Source organism: Sphaerodactylus townsendi, linkage group LG02 (genome assembly GCF_021028975.2).
Source record: "Sphaerodactylus townsendi isolate TG3544 linkage group LG02, MPM_Stown_v2.3, whole genome shotgun sequence".
In the NCBI taxonomy this organism is placed as follows: Eukaryota; Metazoa; Chordata; class Lepidosauria; order Squamata; family Sphaerodactylidae; genus Sphaerodactylus; species Sphaerodactylus townsendi.
The window spans coordinates 126,767,130-126,787,232 of NC_059426.1; the positions used below are offsets into that span (position 1 = coordinate 126,767,130).

The following is a 20,103-nucleotide window of genomic DNA, read 5'->3' on the forward strand; positions in this document are numbered from 1 at the left end:
TTCCAGCGGTCCCTAGTATATCAAGGCTGGGGGCAAACGTGCTGCAAAGCTGTCAAGTATGAAACTTCATTTTTTCCCTCTGAATAGTCTTTCCTCGTTCTAAAAGACATACATACATACATACATACAGACAGACAGACAGACAGACAGACAGACGAGTACTGTACTAAATTACTGAACATGTAGATTTAATACAAAGGGTGCACAAACTAAGGCATATAAAAGCAAACAAAGACTGCGAATGAAGGCAAAATATCACCATGAAATCAAGGTGTCAAAAGCGTGCAATCAGGAATAATCCAAAAATAATCCGAAAGTCCAAAAATGGGACAAGCTCCCCAGTATTGCCCATTTCATTGATTTCATGGTGACATTTTGGCTTTATTTGTACTTTTGTTTACTTTGTTTACTTTTATATGCCTTAGTTTGTGCATCCTTTGTATTCAGTTTGCACGTTCAGCAATTTATGTAGCCTTGGTAAAGTATTGTTTCTATTTTTTTGTTGTTTTCACATTGCATACCATGCCTAGTACTTTTGATTGCTTTCCTCATTCTAGACAGGCTTTCTTCTTCAAAGCAAGATGGCACATTTCTGTCATTCCTCTTTCATGCTTTCTGGTAGGGATCTTAGATTTTGAATCCCCACTTTGACAACCTCAAATGGACAGTGTCTGAGTGCTATTCTGCTAAAGGAACAGAGGATTAACACAAGAACAGCACAATCTGTACTTCCTCTACAGTCAGCAAGCTCAGCCTACTCTGCCCCATTCTCAGTGAGGAGAAAAAATGAAAGACTGTTGACACAGGAGAGCGTGGGCATGTGAGAGTTTTACAGTCCCAGATGGGCAAGGCTGTTTTCTCAGGCAAGATGGATGACGGCCCTGCAGGGAACACATGGACACATTGAAACAGAGAGTGTAAATCATGCTGAGAAAGGCGGTAAGTGCAGCTAGCTCAAGGCCTTTCTCTCACGGCCAGCACTTTCCCAATAATACTGGGCCATTGTCCTCAAGCCCAGGGCCTGCAATGCCTCCCAGCATGAAGGACGCATACATTGGGGCTGGGGTTCAAAAAGGGTTGAAGCAGTTCATTTGGCATCAGAGTCCTTTTGTGTGTTTGTGTAAAGCTGTGTGTGACATAATACTGTTTATATTTTAGCAGAAGGTAGAGATATATTAGGCAAACAGAACGTGGGAGGTGTAGAATGAGTGTGTGTGGGGTGGGAGGGTGGGGGGGAGCAGGCTTATGATGCCTAGGACTGCTATGCACACTGGAAGACATGAAAGGAGTACACTGAGCATATTATAAGTATCCATGCACAGTTCCCCCTGCACAATTGGGATCCTTTCATTTCCACGTTTTCCAATCTCATAGAAAAAGCTTTACGCAAGTACTACTGTAGTATGTTTGTAGGTGCTATGTATACGTCCTAATGTCTGCACATAGGCTGGGGTGGAGTTTAATAGCTGTGAACAGTTGCTAGTAATACAAGTGCAAGATGTGTACAGATCTATGCTAGAGCACTAATACAACCACACAGGTGCTCTTCTGTATTTTTCTTAGCAGTCTTGCATGTGCCATTTACTGATAATGGATTCACAACAATTCAGAGTTGCCAGTTTTGGGTTGAGAAATTGCTGGAGATTTAGCGGTGCAAACGGGGGAAGGTGGAGTTTGCGGAGGGTAGGGACCCAAGCAGGGTAAAATGCCATAGAATCAACCCTCCAAACAGCCCATTCTGTCCAGGGGAACTGATGTCTGTCATCTGGACATCAGTTGTAGTACCTGGAGATCTCTAGGCCAATCTTACAACAACCGGTGTTTGAAGTGTGGAAACTTTCTATTATTCGGCATGTCAATGTTCAATAAGGCGAATAATTTCAGTTATGCAATCAGGCTTTTTTATACTGGCTCTTTGCTGATTTCTTTCACTGAATTTTGACATACGGTAGTTCGACTCTTCAATTATAAAAGATTGTTGCTGACCCTGGGCTAGAGAGGCAGGAAAGAAAGACTAGGGTGGAGAGGCATTAGCAGGGAGGGAATATTTCTTTTGATCTCAAATTGGGCCCTGCTGAAAACTTTGATCTGCCCAGCTTCTGTAGTGCAGTGGGTTGGTAGACTGTGCTTTCTGTAGTAAAGAAGTTGTGTACTTTAATCTGTATGTAAAACCTTTGGCTGAGATCATCAGAAGTGTTGGAGTGGATTATCACCAATATGCCGATAACATCAGCTTTATATATCACAAACTATGTCTCTAGAGGTGGTTATGAAAGGGACTGTCTTTAGGCTGCGGTCAAGTGGATGACAAAGTAAAGGTTTATCCAGACAAGACTTGGGTGATGCTGGTTGAGAAGGCAGAGTGCTTATCTGGGATTCATCTACCAATTAGCAGATCAAATTAAGAGCCTGGAGATACTCCTGGACCTGGATATATCAATGAACCAACAGGTCACTGCTGCTTCTAGGAGTGCCTCCTTTCACCTGGCTCATAAACAAGCCTCTTGTTTAGACTCTGCTGGCCTAGCCACGCTGCTCCATGCCACTGCAACCTCTAGATTGGAAGAAGAGAAGAAGAAGAGCGTGGATTCATACTCTCCCTTTCTCTCAAAGGGGCTGACAATCTCCTTTCCCTCCCCCCCACAACAAACACCCTGTGAGGTGAGTGGGGCTGAGAGAGCTCCAAAGAGCTGCAACTCACTCAAGGTCACCCAGCTGGTATGCGTTGGAGTACACAAGCTAATCTAGTTCCCCAGATAAGCCTCCACAGCTCAAGTGGCAGAGTAAGGAATCAAACCTGGTTCTCCAGATTAGAGTGCACCTTCTCTTAACCACTATGCCACTGCTGCTCCTACAATCATGCACTCTGCGTGGGTTGCCTTTGAAGACATTCCAGAAGCTTCAGTTGGTGCAGAATGCAGCAACAGGATTCTGTCTGAGGGCTGCAGCCTGGAATGTATGATGCCAGTCCTGCGGCAACTGAATTGGTTGCCTCTTTGCTTCTGGGACAAATCCAAACTGCTGTTTATCACCTTTAAAGCCCTCATATCTCTCAAGCTGCATCTTTCATTGTGCTCCTGTGCACTCTTCACTTGTCACATTCAAAAAAGTGTGCAAGACCTATTCCAGAGGACATGTGGCAGAAGGTAAGCTGTTTGGGGTTTGCTTCATTCTGTATATTGGCTTTTAATTATGTTATGCATTGGTTTTAATTTGTTGACCACTTCTAATATCTATGTCCTGAAGCTTTTGCTGTTTTGTTAACCAACTTGAGTTTACCAAGATAAGTATTAATGTTTAAACAAACAAGCAAATAAATAAAACAATCCCTAGAATTTCTATTTAGGCTGCCTGTGTACGTTTCCATACATGCATCATAGAAATTTTTTCTGCTCTAGATTATTTCTGTGGGATTATTTCTGTGTTCCAGGTGTGGACTTTAATACTAGTTTGCCTAAACGAAACTGACTGCAGGGATTTGTATTTATGGTGTAGCATAATATGAGTTTACTGTAAATTGTATAGTTAAATAGGAATCCATTTCCCATTTACTGAAAATGTATTTAGTGTTTACCTCATGTACTCTAAGTTCTTCTCCGTATCATCCAAAATAGAAATTTCACATTTTGTGTTATAAGATGGGCAAAATGTCTTTGCATAGGAAGTTTGCTTATTGTTGATGTTATGAATGTTTTATTTTGGACAATTAGATGAAACATAGGAGAAAGCCCCCATCTTCCTCTGGGTTCTGTAACTCCTGAAACAGCTTATTCTTCATGCCCTGGAGGAACAACTTTCTGATTTCCGCAGGAGTGGTCTAAACTGAACAACATATTGGGGCCTGAGGCTGTATTCAGACATCAGTTTACTGATTCAGCTATGACCAGCACAACATGTAGCCATGACCGTTTCTTCTTCACAAACTTGAAATCTAGACCAGGAGTTAATCATTTAATCCAGATTTAGAATTCTTGCCCCCTTCTGCACACGCAGAATAATGGACTTTCAATCCACTTTCAATGCACTTTGCAGCTGTGTGGAATAGCAAAATCCACTTCCAAAACATTGTGAAAGTGGATTGAAAGTGCATTATTCGGCATGTGTGAAAGGGGTCCTAGTTTGTGAGGGAAAAGCAAACTCCCCACCTGAAATGCCCCTTCTCTGCCCCTGCTATTCTTAAGACTATACAGGAAAGTCAAGCTGGATCATCCAACATTTTAGAGTTCATAATCTCTGTGAACAGGCTTGATGTGTGGAAAAGCTCATTTGTCAGCACTGTGTGCTGGGGAAATGCGATCTCCCATAACAGAAAAACTAGCTGGAAGACATTTGGACATGCACAGCAAATGAACACAAAATGAAAAAAAGAGAGGAAGGTCTGTGTAGAAGGACCTGTTCATTTCCAGCTTTATATTTTAGCTATGTGCAATCCCCAGAGGATTGTAAAACAGCCTAACTGAAACCAAAATTTGTAAATTCTTCTATTGTTTTTCAGCTATCAGTCCATGAGGAAGACAGAGATACTGTTGGGTCCAGCATAGGAAACACGATTACCACAGTTCCAATATTAGAGGAAAGGGTTTTTTGACCATAGAGTGTCCCTTCTGGGAAAACACCTGAAACGGCTTCAGATGGCTGATCTATCTAGTCCATTACGGTCTTTCACATCACCTACTACCTGTTCCCTTTGAAATGGGGATGCTGGGGACTGCATCTGGGACCTTCCGTATGCAAAACAGTTATTTTGTTGCTTAGCTAATATCTCCTCTCATAGTTCAAGAACGGAGGGAAAGTATATGCACGGATATAGTGATCATATTACCATGTCAGCAAGAATACAGGAAAGGAACACTGGTATAAGAGCAAGAACCTGAAGTGGTTTGCCTTCTAAACTTTAACCTGGAACAGAGGTCCAGCCTGATCTGATGCATGCGTCCTGTGCTTAATGGGTTTTCACCTTTAAAATTGTTTTCTGATTTGTTGATTTGCACTGATTTGCAGAAGAATCACCCACCTAGCAACCATGTTCAGATGTATCTGTCCCAAAGGGCCAAAGTCTATCTTCACTCAGGCAGATGGAGAGTCTGTGGCTCCTAGGATGATGATGTGAACTGCCTTCTCCCCAATGCCTAGATGTTTGTTGCTACATTTTTCCTCCTCATGGGTCTTGTGCATCTTAACAGCTAAATTGCAAGTCAACATTCAAGGGGCAATAGCCCTCCCAATAGGGAAGAACTTGAGAAAACAACAAGTAAAACCTTACTGGTTGAAATTCTGGTGGACCTGCTGCTGTTAAAGGCCCAAGAGCCTTGTCAGAGAAAGCTCACAATCTTACACAGGCCAGGCATTTCCGTAATTGTAAGGGCTACAATAAAGTTTGTTTTAGCTTATGTTTTAAAAAACCTTTTAAGGGCTGAGTAGCCTAGATGGGATTTTCTTGGTATGCTTCATTTTAGATCTGACCAGAGTTTTGTTGTGCCCTATTTGCTATGTGATTGTCTCTTTAGGTGAAAATGTATTAGCTCAGGATATATCACTTTACAAACTAATAATAGGGCACTTCCACACATGCAGAATAATGCACTTTCAATCCACTTTCAATCCACTTTGCAGCTGGATTTTACTGTGTGAATTAGCAAATTCCACTTGCAAACAATTGTGAAAGTGGATAGAAAGTGCATTATTTTGCTTGTGCGAAAGTGCCCATAATCAATTTAAAGAGCCCGCAGACCACATATCCTTTCCAATTTCAAGCTAATCTGTAGCCTGCTAATTAACCATCATGTTCCAGTGGATCTGGGCACACTTGCTTGAAACTCAAATGAACTGTTGTAGAAACTGCTGCTTAGTAACTGCAACCATTTTTAGGGAGACCAGAGCACAAAGAGGCCTGTGAGGGAATTTAATACTAAAGACTCAGAAAGAGAAGCATTGCTGAGCTCCCTGCTGACAGGAATCCTGCCAGAGCCACAGAAAAATCTTGCACATGCAGTGAGGGAGTGCAGGCCTTGAAAGTAATCATATTTCTGAGTCCAAGACTGTGAGGATTTGCTTTATTACCTTCTAGGGGAGCCAACAATGAGACTGCAGTTCAATTTTGTCTCCAGTGCTGTTTATGTGGATACTGGCTTGTTCTCTGATTTGTATAAGAAGAATACATATATTGTCCTGATAGCCTGAAGAAATATATATTTTTGATCCCATGAACTTGGCATACTGTTTCATGAGTAAAAAAGGAAGATTGTGTAGATGACTAGAGCATTGGATAGTGAAACTTCTGGAGTTCTAAAACCTGTTCAGCCATAAAACTTGTTGGAATGCCTTGGATGCTAACCTACCTTGTTGGGCAACTGTGGAAACAAAGCAGTACCCTTAAGATAAAGTTCCCTTAAGCCTGCCGTTTCCTCTCAGAGCCTTCCAGCTCTCATTTCCTTATCTTCCCAACTTTTCCCATTTTATTTGAGCTGATGAAGACAATGCTCATATGTGCAAATGGACTTGCTCCTGTTACCCTGGCCACTGCCTTTGTTATCTGCCTGCTGTTCAGCCCCCCGGTGCTGCTCAGTCACTGGCGGGGCCAAGCTGAGCTTCAGGGAGAGGCTGTCACTGAACCAGCAACAAGGCACATAGCAGGCCAGCCGGAGGACTGGCCCCTGGGCCAGGTACCTGAGGGGTGCACCGATGCCATGGTAGGTGCACAATATCAGTGTTGCCATAGGCATTACTTTCTGGCTCGAGAACTGGAAAGGCAGAATGTGACCCTACTAGTTCTGCTGGATCTCTTAGCAGCCTTAGGTACTATTGAACACAGTATCCTGTTAAACTTCACTTTGGTACTGGGAGTGGGGAGCACTATGTTATGATGGTTCAAGTCTTAAGTGGGGGGGTTGTTTCGGCCTCTGAAGGTGGTGCTGCAAGATTCCTGCTTTGCCCTACGGCCACTGGTCTGTGGGCTCTGTAGGGTTTGATCTTGTCCTGTGTTCTATTTAATGTCTGTTGAAACCACAGGGGGCCAGTTTTTGCAGGCTCCTGGGACTGTTCCCTCCCTCAATTTCTCTTTTATTTCCGTGTCTCCCAGGGCTTCCACGGCTTGCCAGGCTACTTCAGTCAATTTCAAGTCTGTCTGTCAGCTTCATTAGGTTTTTGGTTCCCTTTTGCTGTAGCTGCTTTGCGTAGCACTCAAGGATTTCATAACTGCTGGATTTGCAAAATGCCTCTTTTACTTGGATTTGTCTGCTGTCTGTGATTCTCCAGTTTGACTTTGGCTTACACTGCCAGAGTGGTTCTGGGTTCTGCTGCACATCTGTTCATTGGCATTGGTTCTGCTGGGCTTGCAAAATCCCCCTCCCCACCTGGAGTTTCAATTGCAGAGGTTCTCTGGTTTGATTTTGTTTGGCTTGTAGTCCTACTGGGTTCTGAATGGTTCTGTTGGGCTTATTGTGTTAGTTCTTCCACAGGAGACATTTGACTAGTGTTTGCTGCTTGCAGGCATGGCTTTTGCCCTGGAAGCAGCTTGGAGAGTTCCCCCCACAGGAAATTATGAAGGATGGCAGGGGCACCCTATTCAGGTGCCCAAAGAATTGGGCCTCTCCAATCAAATTGAAATGGGGGGGGGGGGGTATTTAAAAGAGAGGGACTCGCAGCTCCACTGCAATTTTGGTGCTTTTAGCCAGAAAATTTCACCCAGACATTTTCCTCATAGGGCATAATGGACTCCAAAATTTTGAAAACCCCTCCCCCACAAAGAAAACCTGGATCCAGTGCCATACTGGCAATACTATTTTTTTTTTGTGGGGGGGGGGTCTGTTATGGTTCAAGCCTTGGTTCAATATACTGATTTTTTTTTTGCACACCACTAACAGATTTTGTTTGAGTTTCCAGCAATACTGGATAGATTTTATAACATTGACTTCACTAACCTGCATTTTCGCATTGCCATATGATCAGGAAAAAATGTTACCCTGACTTGTTTTATTATTTTTTTTAACAGTGACTTGTGAAGCTTTTCACTGCATGGAGATGAGCGTTATCATCTGCTAGTTCCTGTATATCAAGTCACTCTAATATCACAAAAGGAATTGATAATTCTATCATGGTTATAAGTCAACACAGTGCTGGGCCCAGTTCATGAAGTATTTAAAAGCGTTCTATTTGCAAAAAACTTTACTGAAAAGGAAAAGGATCTGCTCAAAGGCATCATTTTCTTTATTCTTAGTTCAAGAGCCTAGGGCTGCAAGTTCAAAGGGCTTTGCAGCTAAGCCGTCATGAACCCTGGCCCAAATTAATCCCAGTCTGCCCTTATCTGCCTTCACTGTCTCTTTCTGAAACTCCTGGAACTCTGATAGCAGGTGTTCCTTTTAGCAAATGGTGATGTGCAGGCAAGGATGCTAATTTGGCACAGAGTAAAAGCCTTCTCCATTGGTTTCTGCAGACCAAGATGCTATGAAAATATGACAACAGTTTAGCAACCCTGTACATATATGTGAAAGAAGCTCTGATAGGATCCTTCAAGGCACCCTGAAGCATTCGACTCTCAGAAATGAGCAGTATTCCAGATGACTTCCTTCTATAATTGGAGCTGGCCCCTTAGAAGTCAGAGAATCAGTATAGAGATCAATTCAGGTCATCAGCAGAGGCCTTGCTCCATTTTCCTCTACTACTTGCAGTATGGCAAGTAGATAAATTCAATTAGGGCCTTTCAAATCTGCCTCAAATGAATTTGTCTTTGTGGAGCCGGTCTAGCTCTGCATCAGATCAAAGAATTCATTGCTGACTTTCACCTCGGGAAACTTCAGAAATCTCTGAACATTAATGATATAATTGAAGGTTTTCGATGATGTTCCTTCAGTAAACTGTGACTTTCCATAGATCACTTCATAAGCCACTACCCCCAGAGACCACCAGTCACATTTGGATCCATGTGAACCTTTGCTATCACTGTCCAATACCATTAGCATTTCTGGAGCCATATAATCGGGGTAGCCACAGGCAGTTTGGCATTCACCATTTTGTTCCTTGACATTTTGGCAGCTGACCCAAAATCCACCAATTTGATGTGTTTACATGTAGGTAAAACATAGCAATTTCAGCATACCTCTGATCTTCTTTACAGTATAATCTAAATCACATATACTTGGAAGTAAGGCTCATTCCGCACATGCAAAATAATGCACTTTCAAACTGCTTTCAATGCTCTTTGAAGCTGTGCGGAATAGCAAAATCCACTTGCAAACAGTTGTGAAAGTAGTTTGAAAATGCATTATTCTGTGTGTGCGGAAGGGGCCTAAGTTTCATTGAGTTTAGTGGGGCCTATTTACTGGGATCTATTTTTAATTCTTTTTTGTCTGTTAATTCTGGGGTTTGTTTATAGTTGCCAGTAGCCTGTGTGGCCACAGAAGGGTGAGTTTATTTATTGTTTGTTTATTTAAACTGTTGAGGTCAAGTGTTCACAGGAGCCAGAAGAGGTAAGAAAGCCAACCACTTTAACCCCTGGACAGAGATCTTTTAGAATCCTGTCATGAAATCAATTCAAAAGGTTATGTGTCTATTGGTTTTATTGTGAAATGTGCATTTGCCCTATAAATGTCAGAAATCTTGTCAAGTGAGGAGTAATGAGACAGATTTTCAGCAAATGCACAAGCATATAAACCCATCTTTGCTGAGACTTATTGGCATTATGAAACAGAAAAGAAGAAAGATTAGATATAGTCTTGAAATGGAGTTTCTTTGTTGCTAAAAAAAAGGTTTGATGTTCAAGAAGTATTCTAAGCAATTATCAGGAATAAAGATGTTTCATTCAAGTTCTAACTTGCTGTATTAGAATTGCCTGTATCTTAGAATGGCACCAGGGAATTGGCTTCGTTATCGTTAGTCTTCTGTTCATATGCAGACCTCAGCAGACCACGGACTCCATACTTACAGGTAGCTTTCAGCAAAAGAAGGCTTTTTATGCTGATAACCTTGATGTGTTCAGTCAACGACATCCACATGGTGGTGTGAAAATGTGCTGCAGCAGCAAGTGGTGCAGGAACACTGTCCATATATCTTCCCCTTCCCCCATTTATATGCAGCTCATTGTTGCATGTTCTGAGTGGTGCAGACATTTCCATCTGATCACCATTCTGCTTGCTATTTGGTGGATTTGTTGGGAATTATCTCAGAGAGCTCTGTGCTATGTTTAGGTGAAACTTTGAAACAGCCGTGCGCCACAACTGGCTGTTGTCCAAGCTCTCCCCTGTGCTTAGGAAGAGTCTGCTATACTTGTTCGGCTGCCACAGTAGTTCCCAAGAGTGGTAACTAAAATGACACCATGAAAAAGGAGAAGGTGGAAGGGATTAGTTGGTAATGCTAAGCCTAATTGGCTATCATCTCCCCATCAGTCAGTCATCTGCCATTAGCTGAGTAGCCCAGGCTCATCCAAGGTACCCGGGCAGGAGTAACCCCATGCATTTGTTGCCTGTTTGGCCCCTCAATGTAGATTTTGTCCCCTTTTTTCTGTGTCTGTGACACAGTTGCAGTTTTGATTGTGTTATGATCTGTGTGGACCAAATACATTATCTGGACAATATCGTTTGGAGGAGAGAACTTGTAAGCGTAAAAACAGAAGCTTAAGTGCTGAGAATGGGCAGAATCTGCCAGGCTCTTTCCAAAAGTGGCTCTGAGCGACCAGAGAAACCTGTTTTAGGTTCTCCTTATGCTAAATTCCAGCTTTGTAATTCTAAGTCTATTGATGCATGCACTACTTCCCCCTTAAGCTGTTTGCTTCACTGTGGATTTTTCCTGCAATTATTGTTTCAACAGAGATTCTCTCACTATAAAGTGTTCCTAGCTGATCCAATTCACCATTTTGCCCACCACTGCTTCCTCGTTGTTTCCATACCTGATGCGTTTTTCCACTGCCTGCCATCTCTGGTCCAGCATTAGTATGCCAGACCATACCAATTTCTTGTCCGTTTCACTGACTCCAGTGATAGACCTTCCTAATATTAATAATTTTAAAAGCTCTTTTGGTCCTTCTGAAATTGTGGCCTGAAGAGTGGGAGGAACTGCTGTGCTATGGGAAGGAGAAATCGGAGGAATGAGAAACCTGAAGAAAGCTAAATGCACGCTGATCTTCTTCACTGTTCCTGCAAAGGGAGAGGAAAAGTAGCACTTTCAGAGCTTTTGGAAACCACATGGCTTCTCTGATCTGAAGGCAGTGTGACTGCTGAAGAGTGGGAAACGTAACAGAGAATCAAACCCAAAGTGTGTGGAAAGGAATATACAATCAATGTGATGAAGACCACAAGTGCATAAATAGTCTAAATTGTCCTTCTTCACCTTAACTATTTTCTGCCTTTCACTCAGTCATTTCCTGTCCCACCCTGCTTGAATTGATGCCACTGTGTACATGATCAGCTACACAGGGATAAAAGATTGTTCTAGAATATGACAATGTATGTGCTATCTGCATTTAAAAAAACAACAGAGGACAAGTACAAGAACAGCACTGCTGGACCTGAGCAGTAGTCCATCCAGTCCAGCATCCTGTTTCACATAATGGTCAACATATTTGATTTGATTTTGATTTTATTAGACTTGATATCCCACCCATCCTGGCCTAAGCCAGGATCAGGCCAGCTAACATGCATAATTATGATCATATTAAAACCAATAAATTGTAAATTACAATTAAAACATTATAAAATAGAAGATTTCCCCGAATGGCATTTTAGATCCAGATATATTGCCCATATAATAAAAGTTACATTTGTGCCCAAAGGAGAAGGTACAATTGTGGGGCCAACTTATCTTCGTGTGCATCATACAGCTTCTGTTGTATGCACGGTGAAACATTTCAGTTCTGCATGTTCTGTGGAACTGTTTGTGGTCCCATAGAGCTCTCATGTCTGCCAGCAGTGCATTCCACCATTCAGGAGCCAGAGCCAAAAAAGCTCTTGCTCTAGTGGAAGCCAGCTGTATGTCCTTGGGGCTGGGGATCACTAAGAGATTGCTGTCAGAGTACGGGGAGATGCAATCCTGAATGTACGATGGTCCCAGACCACTCAAGGCCTTAAAGGTTAGCACTAACACCTTGAAGACAATCCAGAATTTAACTGGTAACCAATGCAGCTGGAAGAGTATAGGTCTTATATGTTCCCTCACAGGAGTCCCGGTGAGTACTCTTGCCATTGCCTTCTGGACCAGTTGTAATTTTCAGAGCAGCCTCAAGCGAAGGCCAGTATAGAGTGAGTTACAGTAATCTAGCCTGGAGGTGACCATCCCATGGATCACTGTGGTGAGGTCCAGGCAGGACAGATAAGTGGCCAGCTGTTTGGCCTGACAAAGATGGAAAAAGGTCAGTTTAGCCTGTGTGTGACCTGGGTCTCCAGAGACAAGGAGGACTTCTGGACCATACCCAGACCACACCCCTGATCTGGCATTCTCTGTCCCAACTACAGGACATCTGTCTTTGTTGGATTCAATTTCAGCCTGCTTTGGCATAGCCATCCTGACACAGCCTCCAGACACTGAGCCAAAACATCCGGGGCAGTGGTTGGCTGGCCCTCCACCAACATGAGAAGTGAGTTTCATCTGGGGATGGCAATCCAGCCCAAAGCTCCAAACCAGCTGAACTAGAGGTCACATATAGATGTTAAATAATATTTGAGAGAGGATTGCCCCCTGTGGCACCCCACAAACAAGGGGATGCCACCGAGATTCCCCCTCCCTGCTTGCTGTCTGTTGCTGTCTCTGATCTCAAAATGCTGCTTGCTGCCTCTGTTTCTAAAAGAATGAAGCCAGCCAGTATAAGGCTGTGCTCCACACACCAGTAACGGCAAGGTGGTGGATCGAAAGATCATAATTGACAGTGTCAAATGCTGTGGTGAGGTCTAAAAGTACCAGCAGCACTGACCCATCCCTGTCCTGCTGGAGGCGAAGCTCATCCGTGATAGTGGCCAGCACGGTCTCTATCCCATAGCCAGGATGGAAGCCAGACTAGAATGTGCCCAAGGCCAAAATGTCACCTCAAAATGCCCGTCATTCAAGTTGCCCTGGCAATGAATGCCACAGTTTACTTATTTGTTGAATAAGGAACCATTTTTTTTCTTAAAATCTCTTTTGAATCTGTCATGTGCTAGTTATGCAGTTGAATGCCTTTTAACTGTGGGGCAAGCAGCAGGAGAGACATTTGTGCCCTCCCCCACACTCTACAACCAGCTCCAGCTGTGACACTAGAGAGAAACTTGCAAGAAGCTCTCAAGTTCACCTCTACAGGGAGCCCACTTCCCACTGGTTGCACAAAAGAGGGCACGCTCTTGCCATGTTCATTTCCTGCTCTTAGCTACCCACAATTTTCAACACTTAAGAGGCAGCCAATTCAACAGCTGCTGGTTGTATCTCTCATTTTGCTCAGGAATTTGTGCATCCAGCTGCTGATAATTTTTCCCTATGGGAGCAAGAAGAGTGTCATAATTCCCCGAGGAAATAAGGAGAGAAACAGAGGAGAAAAATACTTTTACAGAGCACAAATTAATGCATTGTGAAATACAAACATTAAAGCGCCCGTCTGTCACAGCACATCAGAGCAGCTGCAGGATCACAGTAGCAGATAAAACTGCTGCCACGCTCCTGGCAAAGCCTTAAGAGGACGTTACAGTAATAAACAGCCTCGAGGGATGTTGGGGGGATGCTGACAGATAGGAAGCAGGAACAAACCAAAACAAATAATGATTGACAGGAAAAAGAGGAAAGTCTAGAATGACACAGAGGCTGAGGAATGGAAATCAGAGGGAAAACATAAATGCATAACAGTGCCAAAAAGGTCCGTGTAGAATACAAGCACACAATTCACTAACCACAGTGCAGGGGAACATATGTTATGCCTCTGATTATTGCCAGCATGTGTTTGCTTTAGCCACACAATGGGTATGGGGAAAATGTGTGATGTTGGCAGTATGCCAGAATAAAGTCGCGATGGAATTGGGGCGGGATGGGGATTTGAAGAGCTCTCCAGGATGTTTCTGCCTTTCTGCTGTTACTCTGTCACTGCAGGTGGAGTTGCTGGGTTCCATCCTGCGTAACAAAGTTGTGTGATTGCCAGAGGCATATCTACTTAATATGGTGCCTGGGGCTAACCGAGGTGCTGCGCATCGTACCCCTGCTGCACATGAGGAACAATTGAAGGCCAGCGAGCCAGGCTCACCCCACCCACAATCTTCACATGGAGATGGCTCACAGGGCTAGTCAGGCTCGCCCCGCCCTCATCCCCATGTGGAGATTGGGTGTGGGGCTGGTCCCGCCCAATCTCCACATAGAGATAGGAGCAGCAAGGGCCTGTTTGAGTCTGCAGCGTGAAACTAGATCCAAGCCTGGCCTCAACCAGACTCAAACTGAAGCTAGCTGCTCTCATCCTTCTAGCTTTATAGTGTTGTCTCCGCCCCTAAACTCCATATTTGGTTGGAGATGGAGTTTGAGGATGGAGCCAACAATATAAAGCTAAAGGGATGAGAGCAGCTGACTTCAATCTGAGCCTGGCAGGGTGCAGCTTAGAGCTGGGTCCAAACCTGACCTCACTCAGGCTCAAATGGGCCCTTGCTTCTCCCCTCCCCATATGGAGAATGGGTGGGAGCAGGGCAAAACTGGCTCACTGGCCTTCAACTGTGTCTTACTCCTGAACTCCATGGGGAATTCTGGACCAGAGGACAGTTGGGGGGCACAAATGTGCCCACACAACGTGGTGGCTGGGGTTTAAGACCCCCCCTTCTCCCCACCTAGATATGCCACTGGTCACTACTTTTGCTGCTGACGTGTATGGTTATGATGCTGAGACCAAAGTAATAGATTTCCAGAGCTCCATCTGCGGCATTCTTCGTAAGCCTGTAGGCAATCCTAGATGCAAAGTGTAATACCAACCTTCAGTGAGTGGAAGGAGACCTCAGGATCCAATCTCATCCATGTTCCCTGTCTAGACAATGGACCTGCCTCACAGCATTGTGGTGTGGCTAAACACAGGAATAGGGGTCATTCCTCCAAAGTTTAGCATGACCCCCATTGATTTTAATGGGACAAGATTATTCTTCAGACTCTTCCACTAAACCTTCAGAGTTTTTGATGTTTGGCAGAATCTGCCTTGTAAAGCAATTTTTGGATCATAAGTGCTATAAAACTGAAGTAGTAGTAGTAAAATGTTGGGTTTAATTTGTGTGCTGATTTTGGCTGGAAGACCTCCCCTTGATGGTAAAGACGGGGCTTTTTAACTGCAGATCTGCTTTTCCTTTCTGGTAGCAGGGTGGAGTAGATGGGATTTGGTAAGAATTTTGCTATTCTCCTTACTCACCTTGTTTCCCTATTCTTTTCCTTTTCTTGTTTCTTTTATGGTTAAGTTCACCCGACAACCTCCCCGGTATCTTTTGTTCCATCTGTTTCTTAGTAGGGTAATCTATTCCTATTAATTTGTATAAAAGCCCATTTATATCTGACTGAATATCCTGACTGAATACCCTGGCCCTATGTTTTCAGGTGCAGGAGAAAAGAACAGTGGAGAGAAGGAAGTCAGAAGGCGACAAGCATTCCGAAAATGTTCTTGGCAAAAAGGTGAGAGAGGTTTCACATTATCAGTTGCCTTCAGGAAAATGGGAGCAGGTTGACAGTACTTACTTCTGAAGGGAATACCTTGTTTTATTGGAGTTGATCATTTGTAAAAGCTTGTAGGCCTCTCTTTGGTCTGATAGTGGTCTATCAGCCATGAGTTCAGATTTGGAAGTTGACTCCCTTTATGTACATCAAGACATCAACATGGGGTGTTAGATGAAGAAGAGGAGTACCTCATGGGTCAGAGTTCCTCAGCTAAATTCAGAATAATTTAGTTGGATGCTTATATATGCCCACCAGTACTTGTGGCATCATAATGTACCTTAAAGGCAGAGTCTTAAGATCTCCATGCATGTACAACCAGTCCCAAGAGCTACTCTGTATATCTAAAATCATAATGCCTATTCAAGAACCCACTGAATTCCAGATCTGATCAAGAAATATGGTTGATCATAGATGTGCAAATTCAATGCCAAACTCTGTTCAATATGGCTTACTCCCTGGAAAGAATTCTTAGGATTTCACTGGTAGTCAACAGAATGACATTAGAGTGGTACATAGCAGAGTTGACAGCAGACTAGGAGCAAGGCCAATCGTATCGCTCATTTGGCCAATCTGAGGCAATAGAAATAATGAAGTGTGCTGATGCTAGAGTTGCTAGGCCTCCTGGTGGCAACCCGCTTCACTTGGACACCACTCCTTGGTACGGCAGGAGAAATTTTTTAAAAACTCTGTTGGTGGTGCATGTTCTGTGATGTCACTTGCAAGGAAAACCATTAGAGCTTCTGGTAATTCCTAGAGCCACCCGTTGTCACTTCTAGGGTTTCCCCAGAAATGACATCATTGTGTCCACAATGCCATGTGTCCCCCATGTCCCTAACTCCAGGCTCTTGCTGCTTGCTAGACATAGCCTGATGTCATGATTCCACCTGTTCAGTCAAAATTGGGTATGTGCTGATATCACTGTGGGCGACTAAAGCTAGTTCAGTGGGATGGCAGAGTGTTTCCTGGGTAGTCAAGACTTTTCAAAGCAGTCACTGAAGCAGGCACTCTTGTCAGCACTGCCAAAAATGTTTGCAAAAATGTTTGCAAAAACTCTGCACAGTGTAGACAAATAGAACTCAATAAATAATATATCAATTTGACTCCATATGCATAGATATCTGTCTAACTTGGATAATGATTTCTGTGCTCTGTAGCCCCAGCTACAAAATACACTCCTGAGCAAACCCTGTAACAAATCAGAGGAAGCCTTGTACTCTGATTTGTCACAGAACCTCCACCAATGGCCCTGTCACAAATGGAGGGTTGTTGTTTTCACATCAGCTGGAATGAACTTTAATTCCAGCTGATCAAAACCCTCCATTTGTGACGGAGCTCTTCATCATATACAGAATGAGCTTGCTTTCACTCACTCCACATTGACGTGGCTTTTGGGAATGACTCACACAAATTTTTTCACCATGAATGGTGAACTGCAAGAGGCCAGAGCCTGAAGGAAAAAAGGCCGGAGCCCTCAATGAATCAAACCTGAGTCTGGGCAGGATGATCTCTCCTAAAGGCTACAGTGTGGTTCAGCACATTAGCCACCAGAGGGTGCACTAAGCACAGCGTGACCCTCAGCATCCTTTCCTAATTGTCACATTGCCCAGAACAGAAGGAAGTTGCCTGCCAAGGCCAGTTCTTTAACTTGACAGTGCTAATTCCCAGATGTCAGAGGGCCCATCACCATCTTCTTTTGGAGTACAAAGGCCACAACACTTTGGCTGTGGTGGATTTTCTGGGCTGTGTGTCCATGGTCCGGTAGTTTGAGCACCTAACATTTTGCCTGAATCTATGGCTGGCATCTTCAAGACATGTCTTAGTAAGATGTGTTTCTTTCCATAGTGCCATTGCAGAGAAAAACACATCTTATTGTGTCGTTCCTCTGAAGATGCCAGTCGTAGATGCAGGCAAAACATTAGGAGAGAAAGCTGCCAGACCATGGCCACACAACTCAGAAAACCCACAACATCCAGGTAATTCTGGCTGTGAAAGCCTTGGACAGTCACAACACTTTGCTTGACATTTAAAGCTTTTGGGAATCATCATTCATAGGGTGGCAGTAAAAGAAAAATCCATGTGGTGTCTGTTCTGTGCAGGCTTTTATGGCCCTTGTTGTACCTGAATTGGAATTATTTCACTGCTCTATCAAGCCATGTGACTAAGATCTGTTGCAAGTGATTCATTCTCACAGGACTAGTGAACTCTTTTAGGGGAGGCTGTTGAGATAGAGATTGCTGAGTGCTGGTGTCCCTGAAGAAAAAAACAGCATGTTGCTCTCAGAATGCAAGGTGGTGATCTTGCAGCGGCACTGGCTGGAAAGCTGCCCAGGAAGGCCTGGCTCCCTCGAGCAAGCGAACACTCTTAATTAACAGAGCACAAATTGAATAAGGCTCCCTTCTTTGGCAATGTGATTCATTAGGAGAGCACAGCTGAGCTCCTTAGTGTCAGTCCCAATTGCTGCCCCACTGAGCAGCAGGAGGCTCCCTGATCTTGTTCCCTTGTGGTCCAGAAAGCACAGCTGTGGCCAAACTGAGTTGAGCCGGAGGTCGGAATGGGGAACATTTCCCTGCACTGGTCCTCTGTAGTTTATTGGTCAAAACCACTGACCACTGATACGGGGCACCCTGGCTCTTGCATCCCATCCCAGCCTGCAGATTTTAATTTCTTTATTTACTTCACGTATAGTCCATCTTTCTCTCATTGAGCTTCAAGGTAGAAAACACAGTTAGAAACAATACCATGAAAACTGGATAGTACACTTCACACAACAAACAATGCAGGAAAAAATTATTCTTGGATTTACAAAGTTAGAAAATACCCTTGTGATGCATAAAATAAAGAAGGATAAAGAATCGGAGAATGAGACAACAAACATGATGCTATGTAGAATGAACAATGCAACAAAGACTGCTCAGAATTTCATGGGTAATAACTGCAACCCTTTACCCTTTGGGAAAACGCCCTCCTGAACATGCAACATTGTCCATAAACTAGTCCATATTTTCAACTGAAGTTTTTTAACAGATGGTGTTCTACAAATAGTTTATTGCCAGTGAGCCATGTATTTCCCCTTTACTCCCAACTCCAGACTCAAGGGACTGGAACAATCCCGGAAACGGTTTGTACAATGATTCTAGACAGAAGAGTACAGTTTCCTTGGGGAACTATTATACTTACTATGAAAAGCTACCAGCATCAATGTCCCTGCCTCCTCAGATCTATACCAATCACATGGATTGGCTAGGGACTGGTTTAGGCTGAAGTATCTCATGACCACTCTTTGGTCGGCTGTCCATAAGGAGCTAAGGACTTCCTGCTGCCTCGTCATTTTTTGCGTGCCTCGGTTGGGGTCGAGGCACATGAAAACGAGACAGCAGGACTTCCTGCTGCCTCCAAGCTCCCTCAACCCCACCCTGGACTACCCCCTCCCTTCCCCCCTGCCAACTGGACTCCCAGCTGGCAGCCTGCAGTCTCTTCTGGCCTCCCCTCTGGGCAGGCCAGAAGAGACTGCAGTCTTGGCCTTGGAGACTTTCTTTTATAAGCACTGAGGCCAGGGGTGGGGCTTGGGGAGCAGGAAGTCCCACCCCTTCCTGCTCCCCAAGCTCCAGCCTCAGTGCTTATAAAAGAGAGTCTCCGAGGCCAAGACTGCAGTCTCTTCTGGCCTGCCCAGAGCGGAGGCCAGAAGAGACTGCAGGCTGCCAGCTGGGAGCCCAGCTGGCAGGGGGAGTGGGAAGGTGGGCACCCTAGACCTTGCCCATGTCCACGGTGACATGGGTGGGGTCGAGGGCAGTGGGTGTGGAGCCTGGGGGCATCAGGGGGCATCAGGCGCCATTTACCCCTGGTATGCTTCTGTTCTCTGGCCTTCCTGCAAGAATGGTCAGTTTCTGTGGAATACATTTCAAAAAACATTTTTCTTTTTTTAAATACTGATGTTATTAGTTTCAGGGGGTCACCTTGTTGGGCTGCAATAGAACACATGAATTCAAGCCCGATAGCACCTCAGGGTCTAAGCTTCCTACTCATGTCTTGATGTTTGGAACTGTAAAGACATTCCCTTTCCAAAATGGCTTAATATATAATATTTGATTCTGTACTCCCAAACATACCAAGTAACATACTTTAAATCGTTTTCTTAGTCTGCTTTAAGGGCCAGATTGCATGAGACCTGAAAGGGCCTCCCAACCATTTTTTTTAAAAGAAGCACTGAAAATTTCAATTCTATTCAAAGCAGCACCTCCCTCCCCCAGGTATGTTCCTTATCTTTAGCAATAAACTCTCATGGCTGTTAAGCGAGGGAGTGTAGTTAAGGACATCAGTTGGGAAGAGAGCTGAAACGAATCTGCTGGAGGGCTTTTTAGAACCAGCATGTCTTCAAGGTGAGAAGAACCAAGGGCCTCCAAAGGCCAGCAGGACTTTTCCGGTCTCTCACAATAGTAGTACTAACTCTTCGTTACTCCACCCACATTTGGATGGGCCTGTCAGGCC

At 44.1% G+C, this 20,103-nt stretch overlaps 1 protein-coding gene across 2 annotated transcripts in view; it reads left to right on the plus strand.

Moving 5' to 3' along the window:
• CCDC9B (coiled-coil domain containing 9B) overlaps positions 1-20,103 on the plus strand; it is a 90,799-nt gene that overhangs the window by 22,494 nt on the left and 48,202 nt on the right. For both annotated transcript variants that reach the window (XM_048484266.1, XM_048484267.1), the window contains one exon: positions 15,502-15,576. In XM_048484266.1, the coding sequence (XP_048340223.1) occupies positions 15,502-15,576 (75 nt within the window). The remainder of the gene's footprint in view (positions 1-15,501; positions 15,577-20,103) is intronic.